Below are 25,093 nucleotides of genomic sequence, written 5' to 3'. Positions count from 1 at the left end.
TATATATATATATCTATATATATATATCAACTTTATTTAGCACACAAGTGATGATAAATATAATAATCATGTTAGAAACTTAGAAACGGTGCTGTTTCTTTCAACTTAATAAAAAAAACCTCTGGTTCAAAATTAATAATAAGAAGAAGAAGAAGAAAAAGAAGATTTTTTTTTTTTTTTTTTTTTTTAGTAGCAAATCAGAATATTAGAAGGATTTCTGAAGGATCGTGTGACTGGAGTAATGATGCTAAAATTCAGCTTTGAAAGGCAGCTTTGATTGTTCCTAACCAACTGTTTAACTGCACTCGCAGTGAATCTCAAGTTATTTGTGTGGATAATTAAATATATTCTGAAATAAACTACAAACCTAAAAATATATACATTTATTTTGTCCTCACATTCCCTTTCTTGTAACTCTTCCCTCTCAGTCACACACCTGACTTGAAAGGCATTATTATGCAGCTCGGGTATGATGGGTCTTTGTCTTCTCCAGGTGTGAATCACACAAATATTCATGATGAGTTGATGCCTACTCTCATATGCCCTTTTGAAACAAAAAGTGACTTAGAAATTTTAAATCAAAATCTTATTGTTTTCTGTGAGTGAGCATAAACAAAAAGATGATTTTCAAATATTTTGAAGCCAAAAAAATTCTAGGCTACAGCTCCAGGTTGACACCGTCTTTGGTGTTGGTTTGTGAACAAATCTTCTCTAGGTGTTTTATGTACCTCATTTCAGTGACTTCAAATTTGTAGTTTTTTAATAACCACGCATAAACGTTGTTTTCTCAAAAACACAATCATGTACATACATGCTATTTACATATTATTGTAGCTCAGTTTGTACTGAATACAGTGTCTTCAGACTTTTAGCCGTGTATCTATTTTTATAAGCAACTGAAAAAAAAGCACAAAATTCAGGGGATGTCAAAACTTCTCCAGGCCCCCCCCAAAACCCCCTAAGCCTCAGAGGGTTAAGCAACGATTTGGTGGCAATCTATGGCTCGCGACACTTGTCGTTTTAAATTGGCCCTGCTCGGTCTGCGCCAGTTGTAAGACTTCTACTCGACCTCGGCTGGGGCTCCTTCAACCGTTTGTCAGTTCCTTCCGAGACCTTGGTCACACATTGGACAGGTTCTCGAAGACTACTCATTTCATCCCTCTGACCAAATTACCTTCCGCCAGAGATACAGTGGGTTGCTGTCATAGACCACGTTTTTGTATTCATGGAGCCTCCCTACGGACATGTTCTCTGACAGAGGTCCCCAGTTTATATACCACATTTTTGGCGAGAGTTTTGGTCGAGTTGCTGGGGGCGAGTGTCAGTCTTTCCTCTGGTTTTCCACCCCAGAGTAACGGTCAGAGAGAGAGGGCCAACCAAGAATTGGAACGAGGGTTGCGATGTTTGGCGTCACAGAATCCGTCCTCTTGGAGTCAGCATATCTCTTGGGTTGCGTACGCTCATAACTCATTACCAGTGTTGTCCATGGGCCTGTCTCCGTCTGAATGTAGTTTAGGGTACCAGCCACCAATTTTCTCAGTCTGGAATCTGAAGTCGCAGTTCCCTCTGTTTGCTCATTCGTCCAGAGGTACAGACACATCTGGAGAACAGCCAGAGAGACTCTCCTCCAGGTGGGGTTGAGCACCAAGGCTCAGGCCGATCGCCACCGGTCGAAGCATCCTGTCTACGTCGTTGGTCAAAAAGTGTGGCTTTTATCTACCAATATTCCTCTCCGCTCCATTTGTAGAAAGCTTGCAAAATCATTGGCCAGTTTAACCGTCACCAAGATCCGGTTAGTCTGGTGACGGTCTACGCCTCAAACTTCCTCCGGCGTACTGGAGATTTCATCCCGTCTTCCATGTTTCTAAGATTTAGCCCCTATTCGTTCTGGTATTAATCAGCGGCAGGTGCATCTTGTTTTTGAGTCCTATAATAGTCCTGTGTTTGTCATGTTCATTGTCAGATCATTGTTACTGGTTCTCTGTGTCTCGCTCTGTACAGTTCCTCCAGTACCGGTTCTATTTGGATTATTCTGCCACCAGTGCCAGTGCCTTGGACTGTTACCCGAGTTTGTTTCTCGCCATTGTTTCCTATATCATTTCCTGGTTTAATGATATTCAGCCCACTGCAGTCTCTGCGCTGCCAAGGATCTACTGCCGACCAGAGACTTTGTGCTTTCATCCTGCCTTGTCTTGTTCCCTCGAGAATTCTCAGTAAACCTTTTTCATTCGCAATTGGATCCAGTGTTTTCGTAAATGACAGCTTGTTTCAGTGATTGTCTTTAGTGAAATGTGAATTTTTTTGTATGTCATCTGTAAAGTTAAATTCTTACATCAAATAAATTATAATATGACAATAGGCTGTTACCAATGAAATCAGTATTCAGTGATACAGAACCTGCATCCGAAGATGCTTTTAGATGTATTTACAGTTTAATGCTGATCAGACGGCTGTATGTGCATGTCCATAGCAATTACAAACGTATAATGAAATGAAATTGTTTCATACCACATTTTTAACACAGAAATATGAATAAAATGCAATGATACTTGAATTATAAAAGTAATATCGCCACTAGGTGGTGGTAAGTCATTGTGTTAATAAAGGAGCCTTTTATTTTCAATCATTTTGTTCAAAATGCTTCAATTTATGAATAAAATCAAGCGGCTATCTATAATAATTGGTAATTTAATTGTTGTCTATAATAATGGGTTTTTCAAAGACTCTGAATAATTCAGGAATGATACGCCGCTCTATGCGCCTGCTGTGAGTCAGTCACACAACGGTTCTGTGACTTTGGTTTATTTGGCAGGAAAATAAAAATTTTGTATGCCATCAGTCAGCTGGCCAATACTCTATATAATTAAATAAAAACTCAGTTTTTTTTTTCAGTAGCCTATGTTCACATAAATTAATAGTGGACTCTCCACATGCTGCAGGGCATCACGCAGCTTTGCCACACAGATTTTAATAGTTAGCTATAATAATTCAGGCGGTGTGACAAATATGATGGCTAGTAGGTAGCTGTGAGTGCAGGTGCCAAAGTAAATTAATATTTATGAGATAAACTAATATTTCATAGGTAGGTTGCACGAATTTATGCCTACACAAAAGAAAGCTCTGTCTAGGCTCTGCCTCGGTAAGGTTTGTGTCAGGCCATTCATTAATCTGGCTGTTTCACGAAGAGAAAGAGATAAAATGTAATAGAAAATAACACATTAAGAATCCATAGAAGCGGATGACTCTAATTTATTTTTTAAGGACTATTATTATGTTGTAATGTTTTGACCAATGTCATTCCCGCCCACATGTAGAGACTGAATATTTAAGTTGCTTATTCGTTTTCTATCCCTGAACATGAAAAAGAAAAATTAAGCAGAATTCTTTATTTTTCATTTGTGCAGTTTTTTTTTTTTCTCATTTTTCAGATTTCAATTGTGCAATGTAAATAATTTAATTTGATTGGTATAGAGCCTGTAAATTGAATCTATTGATCAGCTGTAAGAATTTGACATGAAATATGATGCATAAATTTAACAAGGTTTAAAAAATTGCCTGAGGTTAATATATATATAAAAAATATGCAGATAAATGTAAAAGCTAATAGAACACAGATAAAATATTGCTTCAGAATAAATTTTACACCACCAGAAATCTCTCTGATGTGGTGCTATAGTGGGGTATTTTGTATGGGATATTGTCTGCTGATATGAAAAGTTTGCTGTAATAGATACCCTATAAGAAGACATTTTGAGTATGCATTGATTAAATGAGATACTGAGTCAAACTTTTCTTCTTTGTCACACACTGTGCAAAAGCTCTGTATGATTGTCTGACTTTATTGTAAGAATAAACACTGTTTTTTCTTATTCTACAATACTTATATTGCCTCACAATAAGGGTTGGAAACATTTTTCCATAACAAAGGTGAGTAAATCTTCAGCAATTTTTATTTTTTTATTTTTTTATTTTTTGTGGGGGATGGTGAGAAAATTAATTTAATGATGTTTTCCTTTCACTGTAATACATAAAGCATGACATCAACTGGTGTTGTTTGACACGTATTGGGTTAAGGTTTGTCCAATATTGTAATTACTGTTTTTATTTTTTATTTTTTTTTTTCTGGTTCATATATCATTTATTTATTTATTTATTTATTTTTATTTTTTTGTGCTTTTTTCAGTCCTGCACCAGTATTAAAGGCCATCTCAGTGGGAGGGAGGACCACCAGCCATTCCTACTGGTATCAGTAAGGGCAGTTAAGTTAAGGGCAGGATCGACCACTTTTATGTCGTTGTGGACAAGCGCCTCATCCCTTGCGCTGGAACCAGCTCCTTGAATGCCTTTTGATTCATTTTTTAAAGTTCCCTATGTCTTCAACCTGTCCTACGAGGAAGCTCTGGTCAACTTCTTTACCTTCCTGCAGACCACAGTTTACAACATAGATGTTGGTCTTTCAAGTGAGTCTCCGAGAGTAAGGGAACTGTGATCAAAAGCTTTTAAATTAGTTTAAATGTTGAAGTGTTTCCTCTGTAGAAGATTGCACGCAAACAGCCACTCTTTGATAGCTCATTTAAGAGTCACAGTTTCTATCCTTCGTTAAAGTTTAAGTTGTTATGTGCACAGAGTGGCTGTAATCAGCAATTTTGCGCAGACAAGCATGCATTCCATGAACCGGGTCAAAATAGATGGGACAGAAATATAGACAAGACCTCACTGTATGCAATGAAATTGATGATGAAATTCCTGTTTTCAGTCAGATTCGGAAAATACTTTTCATTGACAGCACTGCATCTGCATCCGTGCTTGCGACCGCTCGCACCTCATGTTTGTGGCTGAATGCAAATGATCATCATTGATGGACAACTATGCCCGTGAAAAGACATCAGCAATCCAGCGCCAAGAGAGAAAAAAAAAAAAAGAAAACGAAGCCTGTGCATCACTTTCAACATGCCTGTAGACAGCCGAGGTCACGGAGGTCCGGAGTCCGGACTTCTGTAAATTTTTCATATTCAAAAATAAAATGTGTTCTCTGAATGACTAATTTGCAGTTAAACTCCTCATAAGAATGTCTGCATGACATGTATAATTCAGTTTAGACAGTTTGCAAGAATGTTTAGCATCCGTGTATAAAAAGTTTGCTGCGAGATGCTGGCGGGGGGAACGAGTCTTCTGAGCTGAGTGAGGGCGCGGGTGCAGCCTCCATGTTGCAAGATCCAGCATTTTTGGACTTGTCTTTTCCACTTAATTTGACAGTTTAGAAAGTTAATAAACTGGGAAGTTGCAGAGTAGGGTCAGCGATATCTTTATGTAATCCTATTTCCAAAAGATTTGAAATGATTTCGGTTTGTCTTTATTTCTTTGACTTTTTTTTTTTAATAGCAATATCTGGCAACATGGCATGATTGCACTTAAACTGTTTCAAAAAGGCACATGGATACAACATTGTGTAAGGGAAACGCAAAAAAAAAAAAAAAAAAAAAAAAGTCTAAAATTAAAATTATCTTGATATTATCGTTATCAACGCTGTCAAAAACAGTAGCATTTAACATTAGCGCACAGATCTGTAGAACAAGTAGGTACAGTAGGTTACAGAATGAAATGAAATATGCAAACACTAGCCATGAAAAAGTCCATGCTATTTCGTTCAGTATAGTAGTTAAATGTTTCACAAATCATGCTATAAACCTTCATAAGAGCACTTGACAAAGTTATCAGCAATGGTTATTAAAGCAATGGTTATTAATAAAAACTATAACAGTAATATGCATTGTTGCATGAATAATAAAAAACTGATAAAATTATCCACTCCTACTGTAACTATGGAGCCATGTTTTACTGTACATTCATAATCCTGTGAAATTTTTTGGCTGTTGACGTTAATAACGTGTTTTTATGTCGGTAATAATTTCACCACCAGCAACGAATCTAATATTCTCTCTGAGTTTCCATGTTCCACTACGAAAATTAAATGTTTTAACACAAATAAAACCAAAAATCATGGTTCTTGTAGCAATGGTAATCGCAAATAAACCATGGTTTTGTTACTTCAAATAATAATTTACAAAGAAGTAGTAAGGTGATATTTTTGTGGTTATAAAAAAGACTAACCAACACAATAGCCTTTCAAATGACTTAAAATGCATTACATAAAAACAATGAGGGCAATACATAATTGTTTAATAATAATTATATGGTTTCATTCAATAACACTGTTAAAATACATAATGTCAAATTAACAAAATAAACAATTTATGACATTACATGTTATTACAAATGCTTTGCAAAGGGAGCCAAAGGCCTGGTAATTGCTGCTACTACACTTACAGGACAATCTTCTTGTAGGCTATTGACCAAACACTTAATTAAAATATCCAATTATTTTTTAATTTTTGGCCACATTTTTGCTATATATAAATGTCACAGCCTCTATAATTTCTTCAACAAAAGACGTGGACATCATAAGCCTTACAAAAATTAACCATGGTTTTGTCGTAGTAAAACTGCTTAATTTTCTTTTGCATGATTTCTGAATGCTTGAGACTATAAAATCAATCAGAAAAACATATAGTGTTGATTAATTATTATTATTATTATAAAAATCATAGCCATAACTGTCTAGATTTTTTTACTGTCTTTTTTACTTCCATAATATTTGAGGGAGGGGGTCACAACAATACCATCCTGCTTAGGGCACCCGTTTGACCAGCAGTGGCCTGGTTTCAATAACTTGGTGTAAAATGATGAGGGGAGGGAAAACACTAAACGGTGTTAAACGGTGAAACACTTGCAGTGTGTTATTTTTACTCTATGCAAGTGTAAAAAAAACCCCACTATTCATGTGTTAGTCTTAAACTCTATTTAATGTGACCTACAGTATATAAACTGCCAAAAAGGTGTTACTTTTCTCACTATGGGTGTTAATTTAACACTCAAATTTGCTGTGAAATAGATACCCTAAAAGGAGATGCATGTTGATTATGTGTTTATGATTGGATGAGATTGAAACATCCTGGTTTGATTTGGGATATCATACTACTGAGTCGAAGTTGTTCCTCTTTGTCACACACTGTGCAGATGCTCTGTATGATTTGTCCTGACTTTCTTGCAAGAATAAACCCTGTTTTTTCTAATCTCTACAATACTCCTGAGTTATTGCCTAACAATAAGAGTTGGAAACATTTTTCCATAACACAAAGGTGAGTAAATCTAAAGCAAATTTTATTTTAGGTGAAACTGTTGCATTAAACTACTTCTAACTCTTTACTTTTACCATGTCTAATAATATCAAGTTTACCATTAGTGTTAATAAATCATAAAACTATCAGATACAAAGCTTGTATCATCTGCAGACTAGGCTCTTTGTTCTATAAATTGGTTAATACACAATGTACTGATATTCTGAAGAGAGCGTCTCAGAGTGAAGTTCTCATGGCGTCTCTCCATACATTGCTGATTCTGTGCGTTTGTGCCACTGCCCTGTGTTTGGTGAGTATAGAATTCAGATGTCACAGAAACAATTTTGTGATCATGTGTTGATTAATATTGTGCTAAAGCAAAACTAACACAGCTATTGTTATATTAAAATACAATGACCTTGGTCAAGACTGAATGAGTTTTATGATAGTTTGTGGTTATTTCATACAATATCAAAGCTTACACTGTAATTGTTTGTTGTTGTAAATTTGCACCGTTGACACTCATCTCTCAAATGTTTTCTTTAAAAGCCAACATCTTTACTCACAGGTGAGTCATAACAATCACATCATTTTAATATAACAATATATTCAATAATCACAACTTTATTTTCATTTATATTTATATAATATGTTCTTAATTTGACCTTTTTTTGTAGGCAATACAGAGATTGATGTGGATAATGGTTGAGTCATAACGATATATTTGAAATAAATAAGGTTTGTGGAAACATTAATATCATCTGTAAAAAAAAAAAAAAATCTGTAGCATAATTTCTATAACAGTTTTTGCATTAACTGCTGTCTCATTCAACAGAGGCAGGACTTGACCTGGTGGAAGGAGACATTCTGATGAAGGAGGTCAGTGTTTTCTTTGAGCAAATTCTCATGTCACTTTCCACAAACAGGATACAAAGTAGGGCCTGAATCTCCGGGCCTGAAAAATAATAAAATATTTTTTTAGGACATTCTTAACCTTCAGAAATTGTCAACATTAACCTCAGGAGGTTAAACTAATGTGTAAATACAGTAAGATACACTGAACACCACAAACATCAAAATAAAAAAAAATATTTAAATAAAATAAGTCCATGTTTGGTTTATATTTAACAGGGAGAAGACAGAAACACTATTCTTGATGAAAAGTATCGTTGGCCGACCACTGTGCCATTTGTCCTCGACAGCAGCCTTGGTCTGTAAATATATAATAATAACTGATTCAATTCTCTGAAATTTATGCTTTGACCTGTATCTGATATTATAATTCTAACTTAATATTTGCTCCAAATTACTCACTCACTGTCCTCTCTTTGTTATTTTATTTTCTGTCTTTTTTTTCTTTATAGAAATCAATGCTAAAGGTGTGATACTGAGAGCATTTGAGCAATTCAGACTCAAGACCTGTATTGACTTTAAACCCTGGAGTAGAGAGCCAAACTACATTTTCGTATTTAAAGGCAGAGGGTAAGAAAACTTCAAACCACTACACACATTTAAACTCACACATTGTGCAATAATCTAAATTCTATTCACATTTATGTAAATGTATGTCACTTTTTTCCCCAAACAATATCCTACCAAATCATTTTTTGATCTTACTTTTAGAGTCCCCATGAAATCCAAATTGAAGTTTTTTTTTAAATTTTTTTTTTAGTATGAATATGTTATCTATAAGCTATAGTGTGCTCCAGACAATGACAAAATTTGCATTTAGAAGATATAATCATTCAAAATTTACAGTCTCTAACTTCCGTCAATATTAATAAATGATTTTTCAGCTTCTTATCAAACCTTCTAGAATCGGAAGCCCCCCGCCCCCTAGACTACACTCTAAAAAACAACCTAACTTGATGGGTTATTTTCACCCAGCTAGGGGCTGTTTCATAAAAGACATCAGGGGTGTAAATTTCGCTTAACAGTTCGGGGGTGCAACAATAAACATAAAATTTCTCAAGAGTGATTTTTGAAGGGGACACAAATAATAAAGCTAATAATGTACTTGTAAGGATATGTATACAAAGAGGAAAGCCTTACTTGGAGCAGGGAGACTGTGTCAAATAAGACAACGTCAAGCTGATGTCACGCTGCGACAGCGCTTGTGTCCATTGTATTTGACAGTGTTGCCAAGTCCGCGGTTTTCCCGTGGAATTGGGTTACTTTATCAATGTTGCCATGGGTTGAAGCAACCAGCTCCCAGAATGCGATTTTTACTGGTGGTGCCCCTCGAAACGCAGTTAAGGTTAGAGGAAGGAGGACGCAGGGAGAGGACGCAGGCTTTGTTTGTTCGCCGCTTCTCCACCTCTGACCTAGTATTTAATGTTTTACTTGTTTTATTAGTTTTATTAGTTTATTAGTTTTAAAATTTGAGGGTCTATCACTTAGTTTAGTGACTCTATCACTTAGTTTAGTGAAGCTACGACTGCTAAGACTGTTTTCGGTGCTTGGCTGGTCGGTTAACCTTCGGATGGATTGGTGTCTGACTTGGCTGAAGACTGTCACCTCGCCTGCTGACCAAACTGAGATGACGAACATCGGGTGAATAGCCACTGTTCGTGCTGGGCAAAATCCAAAGGCGTCTGGCATTATTCTCAAATACGCCATTTCTCAGTTGCTGAGTTACAACCGGTGGATACCTCCACCTTGCATTCCTGTCATAAAACAGCTTGGACTTCTCCGTCGACCCCGGTATGTCCATAGAAGTTCCCGCAAAAAGTTTGTTTATCGCCAGCATGATGCTGCTTCAATTTCTTCCATCTGGTCTTCGACTGTACATGTCGCACCTGTGGGGTGTCATCAGAGCACTGATGCGCCTGGACTTCGTAGTAGCCACTCGCCTCTTTTTTCCTCTGAGAGCTTCCAGTGCTGGGCGAAATTAAAATTATAGAGGGGATTACAGTGTATTGCGGAGCTTACAGAGACTCACATCAAAAGATCTGTCTTCCGCCATATGGAATTATTTAATACACAATCCCTTACTAATAAATCTCTTTTTATCCACAAACATATTTTGGACAAAAAGCTGGATTTCATGTGCCTGGTTGAAACTTGGCATAAACCAGGGGATTACTCAGTGCTAAATGAAGCCTGCCCCCAGGGCTACTGCTACCTGGAGAAAGCCTGCAGTTCTGGACGTGGGGGTGGTTTGGCCGTCATCCATCATGCTGAACTGAAACTTTCTCCCCTGCCACTGCCTGACTTTATCTCCATGGAATGCTTAGCCTTTAAATGCAAACGTCCTCATTCAGTGACAGCGTTGCTCATATACCGTCCCCCCAAACCACACTCCTTATTTCTTCTGGAAATACATGACTTACATCACTTTGTTCATTGTCATCCAACATTGTTATTGTTGGTGATGTAAATATTCATGTGGACAACCCCTCTTGTCAGCTCTCAACAGAGTTTTTGAGTCTGCTTGATTGTCTTGGTCTCCAGCAGCATGTGAAGGCCCCAACACACACTAGGGGGCACACTTTAGATCGTGTTATTACTGACTCAGCCCCCATTAAAAACTTAGAAGTCTATGATTTGGGTCTGATCACAAGGTGGTCTCTATGGCTTTCACATTCGTATTGCCTATCACAGGACCCAAGTGCCAAATGTCCTTCCGGAATTGGAAACACATTGATTTAACCTCTGTGGCTGCAGACTTCCGACAAATTTCCTGCCCAGCCGTCACAATGGTAGACGAACTGGTAGACCACTATAATGCATCTTTGAGCAGTGTTTTTGACCTCCATGCCCCTATCAGGACACGTGAAGTTACTTTTGTATGCTCTGCTCCCTGGTATACACAAGAACTATGCCAAATGAAAATGGCAGGTCGTGCCTTGTCTATAAGCTTGCATTTCGCGACCATCAAAGGTCCTACTTTAAGTCCCTGAAAGATGCACAATGTCAATTTTACTCAAATCAAATCAATAAAAATGCAGGCAATTCAAAGCAGCTGTTTGCTACAATTAGCCATCTTTTGGAACCACAACAGCCTTCTTCCACTGAAGTCACTGAGGAGCGATGCAATAGCTTTATTAACTTTTTTAGATCAAGAGTCAACAACATCCGCTCCTTAATGCCTGGATCTCATCCCCCACCCTCGCCTGCTTTTAATCCTTTATTTGGGAGTTTGCCATCTCCCCCATATTTTAGGTTTCAAGCAGTCACATTGATGAAATTCTGCGAGGAATGAAATCATCATCCTGCACACTGGACCCTATTCCGACAGTTCTGCTTAAGTCATTCATTCCTATTGTCAGTCCAATCATTACAAAGTTAGTAAATCTTTCATTACAAACCGGTCATGTTCCACCCTCTCTTAAATCAGCTGACTTTTCTGTCAAAGGTCCTAGAAAAGACAGTTGCCTTCCAACTTCAGAGCCATCTCAGATGTAATAATCTGTTTGAGAAGTTCCAGTCAGGCTTTCTTTCAGCCCACAGCACAGAAACAGCACGGCTCAGGGTGACAAATGACCTACTGATGACAGCTGATGCAGGATCGCCACCCTTGCTTATTCTCCTGGATTTGTCAGCGGCCTTTGATACAGTGGACCATACCATTCTCCTGGATCGCCTCCATTATACAGTTGGACTCTCGGGGACTGCATTGCAGTGGTTCCGGTCCTATCTGTCTGGCAGGACTAAACATGTCATGTTGGGAGGATGTAAGTCCAAGCTGTCCACCGTCACATGTGGTGTTCCGCAGGGATCAGTTCTTGGTCCCATCCTTTTTACTATCTATATGTTACCTCTCGGGCATGTCATCAGCAGACATGGGTTGTCCTTCCATTGTTATGCTGATGACATGCAGCTCTATATCAAAACTGCTCCAAACCCCTCAGAAGCCATCTTGCACATTACTGCATGCCTTGAGGAGATAAATGCATGGATGAACAGCAATTTTCAGTTAAATAGTAGTAAAACCGAGGGACTCCTTACTGGTACCCCCTATCAGTTCCTTTCCTATATCTCAGTTCACCTTTGATGGCAAGGTCATTACTCTCTCCTCCTCAGTCACCAAACTGGGGGTACGGTTTGATTCACAGTTGACCCTCAGTGACCACATAAAACATCTGTGTAAGACATAATTTCATCATCTAAGAAAAATTTCCAAACTCCGCCCCCTGTTAACCCTCCCAGATGCAGAGAAACTTGTCCATGCCTTTATCTCCTCAAGGCTGGACTACTGCAATGGACTTTTTGTTGGGATTCCCGCTAAGGACATACAAAAGTTACAATACATCCAAAATAGCGCTGCTAGAATCCTAATGAAAGTAAGGAAATTTGAATATATCACTCCCATCCTTAAATCACTCCATTGTCTCCCTGTTTCTTCCCGGATCGAATATAAAATCCTCCTGTTAACCCATAAATGTATTTTTGGCCAGGCACCTTTGTATCTTCAAGATTTGATTAGCTTACAACTCTCAAATCGTACTCTCAGATCATCAGGTAGCATGCTCCTTCAAGTTCCCTCCACCAAGCTTCGTACTATGGGGGGACGAGCTTTTTGTTCTGCAGCCCCACAGCATTGGAACCATCTTCCTGTCCAGCTGTGTGTCACACAGAGTCTGTACTCTTTCAAAGCAAACTTGAAGACTTTTTTATTTAGGAAAGCATACAATTGCTGAGATATTATGTTTAGTGATTGTGATATTTTAGATTCTGTGGTTGTTTTAGATTTTGTTATTCTATTGTAGCACTTTGAGATTCTGCGAATGAAACGTGTGTTACAAATAAAATCTATTATTATTATTATTATTATTATTATTATTAATGTGGACTAGTTTTGGCTAGCAATTGGGAGGGCTTTGTTGTAAAAAACCTTGCAACCCTTTCCGTCAAGCAGGTAATGTTATTATTGCTAACATAGCGATACATGGCATCATCTGTATATAAGAGAAAATAATCACTTCATCCGATGTTTAGGTGAATAAAATAGCCTTGATATCCTTGGAGTTCCACAACTATTGACTTTGCTCTCTCTCACCGGACTCGTGTGTGTGTGTGTGTGTGTGTGTGTACAGTAATTGATGTAAAAGAGGAAATCAGGCATTTGGAGTCGGCAGTGATGGGCAGTAGCGTCGCTACAAGTAGTGACGCTAGTAGTTTAACTACATTTCTTAGTAGCGTGGTGGTAGCGTCGCTGCTTTCTTAATCAAATAGCTTTTCAGTAGCTAAGCTCTTTTTTTGATCAAGTAGCGTGGTAGCGTCAACAAAAGCTGACGTTACATTATCCAAAGCATTTCTGAAACTCAAGCTCAAATCAGAAATATAACTGCTAAGGATCACTGATCCTGGACCAGTAAAAAGTGACGCCACCACCACTAAACCTCGTAACGTCATTGGCTCCTCAAACTGTCAGTCAAAACATCATTATTCTTCCCGCCTCTCTCGTGAATGAAGTGCGGCGCGCAGTTTGGAGGATCTTAGTTTGTTTGCAGTATTAAGGTAAATAAAATAACTGTTGATTGAATAAGTACAGCGTTCAATAAGTACAGCGTTCAATAAGTACAGCGTTCTCTTTACTCAAGAAACACTATATTTATAAAGGCTAATGTTTTTTTGTATTTGAGGACTTGTTGGGAAGTCACAGTCAGATAGCTTGTGAGAAGCGCTGAATCTTTTATAATATGATACTTTGGCCAAATAACAGAAAAAAACTGAGCGCCCACATAGCGTCAGAAAACTGTACAACCTGCAAGTTCATGATGCCCGTACTGCCTTCGAATGTGGCGTTAATGACGGGGGGAAACATTCGAAACATTCAAAAACTTAGTATTTAAACTTGATTTTGGTGAAACGTTAATAATATAATGAATGACACATGCAACGATGCAAATAAACGTAGCCTAAGTTATTTGTAGGCCTATACATCTGTATGGTAACACTATACAGTACAGTAAGATTTCATTAATGTTAGCTAATGTAACTAACATGAACGTACAATGAACAATACATTTATTACAGTATTTATTCATCTTTGTTAATTAAAATACAGTCGTTCATTTGTGGTTCATGTTAGTTCACAGTGCATTAATTAATGACAACAAACACAGCTTGATTTTAATAATGCATTAGTAAATGTTGAAAGTATTGTTCATTCTTAGTTCGTGTTACCTACAGTAGTTAACTAATGTTAACTAATGAACCTTATTGTGAAGGGTTACCATTAACATTTAGTAATTTAGCAGACACTTTTATCCAAAGCAACTTACAAATGAGCACAATGGAAGAAATCAAAATCAACAAAAGAGCAATGATATATAAGTGCTATAAAAAGTCTCCGTTAGCTTAACGCAGTACATGTAGCAAAGGTTTTTTTTTTTTTTTTTAATTTAGAGGCCTTTTTTGCGTTTGTTAATTGTATAATAAATAAAAAGAAAACAAAGATAGAATACAAAAAGTTTAGAGAAGCAAGTGTTAGTTTTTTTTTTTTTTTTTAAGAAAACAAGCAGTTAGTAAATAAATAGTTTTTTAGAGTGAAAGTTTTTTATTTCTTGATTCTTGAAGATGGTTAAGACTGATTTTTGTTGCCAAATTGATTTGGAACAGCTGTTGAATAAACAACTAAAACTGAACTATTATGCCTGTCTATCTGCTTGACTGACAGTTGTATTGATCACTGAGAGAGCATTGACTTGGTATGATGTTGGTTCAATATAAAAAAGATTTTTTTTTTTTTAAATAGCTTAGATGTAGGTAAACTACTTTTGCCGTGTTGTTGTAGCTTAGCTTGCTACATTTCACAGGGCTGTAGCTTTAGTGTAGTGAAGCTTCATTTAATGAAGAGTAACTGTTAGCTTAGCTTACTACATTTTCCAAGTAGCTTGCCCAACACTGGGAGTCGGACCAAAGCATTGTGAGGCAATGGAGGGGGAGACTTAAAATGTTTCTATACTTAAAACACATTTTTGACACGGTTGTGTTGTTTTAGTACTTACACAATTATTTAAAGTATAAAACATTATTATTTACAATACACAGACTGTTTTTTAATCATATTTTTAGAGGGGATAAGTGACAACCCTCAGATAGGGGAACTCTTGCAAAGATTGTAAGAGCCCTCTGCACCCATTGATTTAATATTGATTTACATTTATCTAAGCAAACTAATATGCCATATTATTGTTTGATTATTGTTTTCCTATATCATCATTATTTATTAATCAATATAGATAATAGCTCTGCAACCATTATAAACAGTCTTGGAGAGCTACCACAACCTTCATTAATTCCCCTTTTAGTTGGGGAATATTTAGCAGGTTCCATGACCTACAGCTATAGAGCTGATTGTTATATAATATAACATATATAATAATATATATATAATATATATATATAATAATATAATTTAAATTTTATTTAAATATTAATATGATTAAAAATAATGTTTATGATTAAAATCATCAAATGCTTTATAAATATATATATATATATATATATATATATATATATATATATATATATATATATATATATATATATATATATATATATATATATATATAGAAAAGAAAAATAAATCCACCATCTAATCTAACATTGTTATGGATTGACAAGTTATAATATCTTCATCTTTTTTCTCTTCTATGCCTTTGATACGGAGGCACCAACTCATTCTATATCGTTCCTGATCACGATTCTTGCGTAGATGATCATCATCTCCTTAACTCTTTTTTTTTGTTTTGTTTTTTTTTGCACTCATTCATCTCTTCCATGTTGAACTGAATTGCCTTTGTTAGGTTTACAATCATGGCGCTGCATTGTTTTTTTTATATAAATCCACCAGCTTCTCATACACCCTCCTTTCCAGATTTAATATCGCCTCCAAAATGGTTTCATTAGCCATCTCTGCATTCTCTTTTATTTTGCTCCATTACTTTTACTTAATCTTTCTTTTCAACATTAGGCGAGGAATCTTTGTCTTTGGGGTCTAGTTTTAGTTTGGCAGGTTTAATCAGTTTTTTGTGAAGACATCTTGATGTAAAACAGTGGGAATTACTCACTTCAAGCAAACTTTTCGAAACAACTGTCAAAAGCTTAGAAAAACAAATGCAGCTGCTTAACCCACCATCTTCGCACGGCCCTGTTCACATAGTAGTTTCCATATGGTGGATGGCATGTAGTGCACTATATAGGGTATTGGTAACAATTCAAACAGTGTACATATTATTCTATGAGTTGACGTAATTTTAGCTGAAACAGGAAGACATAGCGAGAAACCTTGCCTCCTTTTGAAATAGCTAGTAGCGTTTTGTTTATATCACAGCTTGGGCCAGAGCTGTTGAGCTCAGTAAAGACACATTTAACAGCTTATGACAGCCACAGTCTAACTCTAATAGAGTTCCCATTTACACTAAAGCAAAGCAGTGACTATAATGATGCTGAGGATGTATAGTTTGAAAATTGTGACACTTCAAGGCACTTCAGTGAATCTTTAATCACTTACATATATTAAATAATATTTTAGGCAAATAAGCATGTTAGACCTTTTCAGGCATTTGAAAACATTGGGACTTTTATTGCACTGGCTGTCTCTAAGGGGTGTATATATTTGTAAAAAAAAAAAAAAAATGAAATTCAGGGTGATGAAAAGGTGATGTTTTTATGTTCAATCAGATGTTACTCAAAGGTGGGGAATCGACGGATGGGGAAACAAAACTTGTCAATTGGTGCAGGCTGTGACAGTTTAGGAACAGTGGAGCATGAGTTTCTGCATGCGCTGGGTTTCTGGCACGAGCAATCCAGATCTGACAGAGACGACTACGTCACCATCGTGTGGGACCAGATTAAAAAGGGTAACTATTGAATTCTTACATACACACATCAATAATAACATCATTCTGTCTTGCCAAACTCCTAAATGCAAACTAATTTGTTCATTAACTGTTTTGTGGTTTGTTTCTTAGGTTATAAGCACAACTTTAATTTACATAATGAAAATGAGTCAAGCTCTCTCGATGTGCCCTATGATTATGGTTCAGTCATGCACTACAGTAAGACATCATTCAGCAAAGACCGTGAACCAACCATCGTTACCAAAATACCAGAATTCTTGGATGTGATTGGTCAACGCATGGAGTTTAGTGACAGTGACCTGCTCAAGCTGAACCGGCTATACAATTGTAGTAAGTTTATGATTAAGCACTTTCTGTGGAATAATCCTCCATTGTTTTTTATAGATATATTAACATTAGTTTGACTGATAAGATATACTACTACTAGCTCAACTAATACTTTGCTTCGCATACTCATCTTGTCCTAAACATTTTTTCATAATTCTTCCAGCTAAAGCCTCAATTTTTCTGGACTCTTGCCAGTTTGAGGAGCCAAATATCTGTGGTATGATCCAGGGTGATGGTGGAAATGCCAAATGGGCTCGTGTACAAAGAGCAAAGGGCGGTCCACAGACGGACTACACCAACCTGGGTCAATGTAAAGGTATGAACACCCCTAACCACAAAAGCAGAGTTCTGCATTCATTTACAATGAAAATTGCCATTTTTTGAGCCACAGGATCACTAGCAATAAGCCTTAATGCAAGTGATTTAAGAGAATTTCACAATTGTTTTTCCATTTATTCACCATCATGCTCAGTAGCCCCGCCCATTGTGAAATCCAGAGTCTTGTCACTGTGAGTCACATCTAGCTGGAGTGTTGTGTGGAAATTTGAACTTTTTTCCATATGGCAACTATTATTTACACCAACTGTAAAAGATACAAAAAAAAAATCTGCTATTGCATTTCCATGACTTAACATGAGGAATCAAAATATATAGTGAAAACTATAAAGAGAAATGTCAAACTTACAGTCACTCTCTCAGCAGCTATATTAGAAACTCCTTCGGAAATCACAGAATTGACCATTAATTCTGTTTGTTTGCCAAGGTAATTTAAACCAAAGTGTTTTAAACATACATTTATTTTTTTTATGTTTAGATTTAGTGGTTTTGGATAAGTTTTTATAGAATGACTCTAAACAAGTAGGACAATGGAAGCAATCAAAAACACACAAAAGAGCAATGATATATAAGTGCTATAACAAGTCTCAGTTAGCCTAAACAGTATACGTAGCAAGGGCTTTTAAATAATATAATAAATAAAAAGAAAACAGATAGAATAGAAAAAGAATAGAGCAAGCTAGTGTAAGAGGTCTTTTTTTATAATTGTATAATAAATGAAAAGAAAATAGATAGAATACAAAAAGATTAAAAAGGTAGTTTGATTTTTTTTTTTTTTTTTTTTTTTTTTAAATAGAATTAGAATAGTGAGTGAAAAAGTTAGAGGGTCAAATAAAGATGGAAGTGATGTGTTTTTAAGCCGATTCTTAAAGATGGCTAAGGACTCAGCTGCTCGGATTGAGTTGGGCAGGTCATTCCACCAGGAGGGAACATTTAATTTAAAAGTCCGTAAAAGTGACTTTGTGCTTTTACAGACCCAATTATATGATTATTTCAGGTCTTATCACATCATACCGAGTTATGCCAAAGACTGTCTTAAATGGGATGGTGTCACATGGAAAATTATTTGTTTAATTTTGTTTCATTTTTGTTACATAACCACTTTGTAAAAAGTTGAATAATTCATAGTCCATAATCCTGCACTGATACCTCTTTTATGATGGTGGCACTTTGGTCTTCATGATAAACACATTTTACTAATACCATAAGGAAATATTCTTTGACTTTCTCTAGACATTTCTTGTCAAGGATTGCAATATGACATTCAAAATGATTATTAAACTCCATTATAAGGTAAGAAAGATTAGGAAAACTGGCTTAATGGTCTATTATCTAATAAAGGTTATACTTCCACAGGGGTTGGGTTCTTCATGCATTTCAGCACAGCCACAGGAACCCAGGGTGACAAGGCTTACCTGGAAAGTCGCCTCTTTCACCCCAAAAGACGCTCCCAGTGTCTGCAGTTCTATCACTACAACAGCGGGGGCGTTGATGACCTGCTAAAAATCTGGGTGCTTGAATACACAGTTAAAAACCCCAAAGGAGCCCTGAGACTCATTCAGAAGATCAGAGGTAATAATTCTTTATGTTTAAAAACACCAATAGATAAATAATTTTAGCCTATGGGTAACTTATACTTGCACAACCTAGGGGGACTTCAAGGCTCCTGGGAACTATATCATGTTACGCTAAATGTCTCTGATAAATTCAGAGTAGTGTTTGAAGGGGTTAAAGGAAGAAAACCATCAAAGGGTGGTCTGTCTCTGGATGACCTGAACCTCTCAGAGACCAAGTGTCCTCAATACACTTGGCGCATTCTTGATTTTACCAGGCTTCTCGCTACAACCCCAGCCGGTTTTCAAAACCTACAGCCCCCGCTTCCTATCCCCAGATGGTTACTCATTTCAGATTGGTCTGTACATTAATGGCTTGAAGGATAGTCTAAATAAATTAGCAGTCTACTTCCACTTGACCTCTGGACCCAAAGACAACAATCTTCAGTGGCCATGTCCATGGCGTCAGGCATCCATGGAGCTGATGGACCAGAATCCAGACATTCAACATCGCATGAACAAAATTAAGATGATCACTACAGATCCAAACGAGACCGCAACTGACTGTAAGACACAAAGTTATATATATTAGTCATTTTTATGAGCCATTTATGCTGATGTGTTAAGTATAGATACTTGGTTACAGATTATTTAGAGATAAAAGTACTGGCAAAATCAGTCAGAATGTGGATTTTAGTCAGATTTGTGGTTTTCACAAAAATTTGTTCATTAAGCCCTTGTTCTAGTGATCCCAATGCTCCAAATAGTTATTTAGCATGTAAAATTATCTTAATTTTTTTCTGAGGGGACCTTTTTCTCTACTCACTTCTCGCACTGACTGTCATCTGCAGCACCCACATAAAAGGTGTTTCTGGCAGTGCGGGAACCTGAGAAATATACACAGAATTCCAGCAGAGATTGTCTGATTACAGTATTTACATGCCAACATAATCTGTTATGTCTGAAGTTCCTTAACGTTTATGGAACTGCTTGGGGAAAACATCTTATATGTAAAATTACATTAGATCCGTGCATTACAGTAGGTCTTAATATAGGCTGTATTTCTAATAACTGTTAATCTATAAAAGAAAAGAGGGAATGACTCGCTGCTCTTGATTGAACTGCTTTTGTAGTTTTAATAGGCCTAATCAGTTTATTTGTAATGGACACACTAAGGGGATTTTGACATTTTATTATTTGTTTTTCTTACGTGAATGCTTTTGTTTAGATGTAAAATGCAAAAGGTAGCCTAATGCATTATTTGTTTCTTTTTTATATTTGTACTACTGTTTTGTTTTTCTGTTTTTTTTTTTCTTATTTATAATAACCAAGATAAAATAAAAATAGCTATATTAATATAGTAATTATTATTAAGAAAAGAAGTGGAGGAAAAGATTCAATGTTGCTAGGTGATTTTGTCTTGGAACCTTTAGCAAACTTTTTGACTCGATTTGCTCATTGTGACTGATTTTACCAGCACAGTTCACAAGTGTTTTATAAATAGTATCCTCTCTCTTTGTGCAGACATTGGTAAAGTTAAGTATTTATGGGACAACCCACGAAAAGTAGGTAGTCTAGTCACTGACGCAAATGGCAGTAAATACTACCGGGGGCCGGGTTACGGTACCAGCAATTACATCACACATGATCGTCTGAAGAGTCGAAGCTTCATCAAAGGAGATGATGTCATCTTCCTCCTCTCCCTTGAAGGTGTGCAGTTCTTATTCAATACCAGTGAAATTCTTATGAAATATGACAAATTTTAAATTTCAACTTCATCAATAGATGTGACTGGGACTCTTGAAGACCAAGAGACCAAAAATCAGAGACCTGCGATTAGAGATTGATGACCGTGATGCAGAGAAGGAGCCAAAGAGACAGATGGTAGTATGTATCCAAATACCAGTTTCTCCTCCCATACTTGATCATTGTAGGCCTACCATTATTCATTATTAAGTGTAAATGGATAACTCCCATTTAGTGCTGGGGAGTAACTAGTTACATGTAATGGAATTAAGTAATTTAATTGCAAAATAAATATAACTTTAATCAAAATGTGTAATTAAATAACAGTTACTTATGAAAATGTTAACAATAACAAAGGGGTTGTCTGAATATTTTCACACACATACATATGATTGACTTCTCTAAAATATGAGACACCAGTGTTTCAGGAGTTTAGGACACAGAATAGCACAAATGATTTATTTCCTATTTAGGGTTATGTATGCGTTTTATTTTTTAAGATTTGTTAACTGTTTTTAATTTTCCAAGGAATCATTATATATCAGTGTTTCTTGCCATAGATATGCAAAGATTTGATTTCAAAAACAGTATCATAGCTATTAAATTGTTTGTCAAAGTAAATCGAGGTGCTAAAGTCTGATTTTGTGGTGGCTGTGCTTTAAAATGAAATGATTATAATCTTAATTCAAGTGAAGAAGGATTTGAAAGTCTGACAGTAATCAGTGTTGAGTACTACTGAAAGATTAACCTTGCCTGCTTTAAGTGTTTGAAAATGATTAACCATTGAAAACATTACAAATTTTGAAAAAAGTAATCAAAAATAATGTAATCAGTAACATTACTTTAATAAAGCAAATGAAATAGATACACTTTTTATGAAATTTTAAGTACGATAACTTGTAATCTGTAACCTATTACATTTCCAAATTAATCTTCTCAACACTGCTCCCGTTAAACTAAATTTTCTCTTGCAGAACCCCAGAGTTTTGCGACCATGGACTTAAAGACCCCCATAAGATGCAGGATACATCAAGAAGCCTCAATGGGAGAGAGAAGGAGAGAAAATATTTCCAGAATTGGCCAGATTGTGTCTTCATTACTGAGCTGCAGCTACTGAATCATAACTTGCATTAAAAAAAAAAAAAAAAAAAAAAACACCTGAGTACTTTTTCTCAAGAAACGTTATTACTAGATTACTAGTACTTCTCGTGTTCATTTGCCTCCTTAAGATGAATTTCTCTTGTATTCCTCATTTGTAAGTTGCTTTGGATAAAAGATGCGGCAAAATGAATAAATGTAAAAGCATCAAAAGAAGTATTCAGCCATTAATGCTCCCAAAGTTTATTAGTGGTATGTTGTAGTTGTTACAATTATGGACTTCTGTTCCTTTTGTGTTCTCCTTATTTGGTCATGTTCCGTTCCTCGTTTTATTAATTGATTACTCCCCACCTGTTTCCATTCCTCTGATTACTTTCCTTGTGTTTATAAACCCTGTTTGTTTAGTTCCTCCTGGTCCGCTATTGTTTGACGTTTGATGTGTAATGGTTGTTTTTTTGGATTTGTGTTTGGTTGTGCCATTTTTCGCCCGTGGATTATTATTAAAAGCCTTATTTGATATCTCTTTCGTCAAGCGTTTTGCTAGCACACCAGCACCGGTAACAGAATAGCGGACCCAGTAAGTGAGTAAGTTAGTGGCGTTTTTCTTTTTTTTTCTCGTTTTGTTTTCTCCCTCTCCCGGAATGGCTATCCCAGCAGTCCAACTCCTGTGCCTGGAGTAACTGGACCGTTCGCTGGAAGACCAGGGACTTTCTTAATCTGGCGTGTTTTACGGACTTCCCTGACCGCTCGCTCTGTGCTTTCTACTATACCGGCCTGAGCAAGCGGTGTAAGGCACGCCTCCCAGCGAATGGTCCCAGGGAGGATTTTGCCACTTTCGTGGAGTGGGTGCTGGAGAATAATGGATCTCCGTTCACCGTCTGCCCCGCTGAGGAGGATATCTCCAGCCCCACTCCCGAACCAGAGACCAGCTAGCTGACATCCTGCTGCACGGAGCTTAAGCCAGAGCCCACCGCAGCCACAGAGCCCAAGCCAGCGATGATAAAGGAGCCAATCATTGTCTGGGAGCTAGAACTCGAGAGCGTGACTGACCAGGTGTGTGAGCCGGCAACACCGTGCGTCGTGGGATTACTGGTGGAGATCGAGAGCGTGGAGGAAAGCCCTGCCCCCACACTCCTGCGACTGAGGGTGAGCTGCATTTTGGTTTCTGGTTCTTGGAAGTATATAGAGGAATTAATGGACCTTATAGACTGGTTTTGGGGAGGTAATTCCTGATTCTCCAGGGCGAACTGTTACAATTATGGACTTCTGTTCCTTTTGTGTTCTCCTTATTTGATCATGTTCCGTTCCTCGTTTTGTTAATTGATTACTCCCCACCAGTTGTTTCCATTCCTCTGATTACTTTCCTTGTGTTTATAAACCCTGTTTTGTTTAGTTCCTCCTGGTAACGCTATCATTTGACGTTTTGATGTGTAATGGTTGATCTTTTGGATTTGTGTTTGGTTGTGCCCTTTTTTTGCCCATGGATTATTATTTAAAGCCTTATTTGATATCTCTTTTTGTTGAGCGTTTTGCTAGCACACCAGCACCGGTAACAGTAGTCTGTAAACAAAGTGCTTTATTATGAATAATTGCAATGTAATTTACATTCCTGAATTTTCAAGAGATGCAGCTGTCCATTGACACTGCTCTATATGAGAAACATTACATTCTCTGAGACCATGACCTGGTTGTCATCCTGCATGCGTTCCAGCAGAAGGTTAATCCAGTTCCCTTTTGTCTAGTCTTATGAGGATCATTTAGGGTGACCCTGGACAGGAGCAGCTCCGTTCTACTTTTGGACGTGGAGGACCCGATATAAGATCAACATGGCCACAAAACAAATCTTTCTCCTACACCAAGGACAAGGGTAAAGCTATCATTGTAGAAGACACTCTTTTGGCAGTGGATTTTGATCAGAACGTACCTTGTACAAGGGACAGATACACGTAAGCTGTACATTGATCTTCAAAAACTTTCTGAAAAAGAGGTAAAGCTGAATCTTCATATTATCACCTTATCTGACTATGGGAGGCAGGACATGATTCCAAGAGGTTTGAGACTTAATAAAATTTCCCTCATTTGGTTATGATAATGTGGATTTCAATGATAAATGGGAAAGCAATTCTCAATAAAATGCTCCCTAGACTTAATCCTAGCTCTTGTTAATTGAAGAAGCCAAAAAGCAGAAGTCAGCTTTACAATCTCAGATTGAGGAGTCTGAGCTCACTCAGACAGAATCAGAGGAACACAGGTTGCCTTTTGAAAAGAAATTAAAAGAAGACCTTGACAAACTGTCAACAAAATTGAAACAAGGCAAATTAATAAAATTTAAGCGAGACCGTAATGACTATAGCAAGTGTGCTGTATATGGCTGGGGCAAGAAGGGATATCTGACAAAAAGAAGAGTGTCTTTAATCTTCCAAGCACTGATGATGAGAACTATGATGAAGGGGGATAACACTAATGACAGTGACAAGAGGGATGTGAACTTTTCAAATTGATGATACTCATGACAGAAATGCTTTTTTTGGAATCTCACCACAGACAGCACAACCAACCTCACAAACGAGGAAGAGGAAAATGCGGAGGGGTGGAAAGCGGCGGACACAATTCTCAGCCACCACCCAATCACAAGGACCGGTTGAGGTATCGGCAGTAATCAATATCTCAGACCTCCCCCTCTCTAATGAATGCCATCTCTGTCTTGTCCAAGGGTCTCTCATTTTCTACGCAGACCTACAAATTCAGGTAGACCATTTGACACCATAGTGGACCCTCTATCGATTTTTACAGGAGTTTACATTTGAAGGTCTGGTACTCCCAGAATGCACTGGATACAGCTACCTACTCAACCACTAACGGTAAACTCTTCATTTCGGCCTAAGTCTACTTTTTCACCTTGTACTACAAATCCCACACTGACTACCTTCACTAAAAAGGTATCCTATGAAGTTGAAAAGCTTTACAGTAAACAAAAAAGGTCACACAGCATAATCTCACAAGGAAAGAATCTCAAGCACTTAAATGGCTTTCGTAGAGAGAT

General features: G+C 37.0%; 1 protein-coding gene across 1 annotated transcript; it reads left to right on the top strand.

The window, feature by feature from the left end:
- Nucleotides 1-8,020: 8,020 nt before the first annotated feature.
- Nucleotides 8,021-22,107, top strand: LOC122141124 (meprin A subunit beta-like). The gene is given in 12 exon segments (XM_042747363.1): nt 8,021-8,057; nt 8,310-8,388; nt 8,543-8,660; nt 16,812-16,990; nt 17,102-17,320; nt 17,481-17,633; nt 19,010-19,225; nt 19,304-19,503; nt 19,505-19,772; nt 20,731-20,916; nt 20,992-21,093; nt 21,927-22,107. Coding segments are annotated over 11 exon segments (1,689 nt in total). The 5' UTR covers nt 8,021-8,048; the 3' UTR covers nt 21,054-21,093; nt 21,927-22,107.
- Nucleotides 22,108-25,093: the final 2,986 nt, after the last annotated feature.

The sequence above is a fragment of the Cyprinus carpio genome, chromosome B20 (assembly GCF_018340385.1).
Source record: "Cyprinus carpio isolate SPL01 chromosome B20, ASM1834038v1, whole genome shotgun sequence".
NCBI lineage: Eukaryota > Metazoa > Chordata > Actinopteri > Cypriniformes > Cyprinidae > Cyprinus > Cyprinus carpio.
The sequence above is the reverse complement of the archived record's forward strand: the minus strand, read 5'-3'. Positions and strand labels throughout refer to the sequence as shown.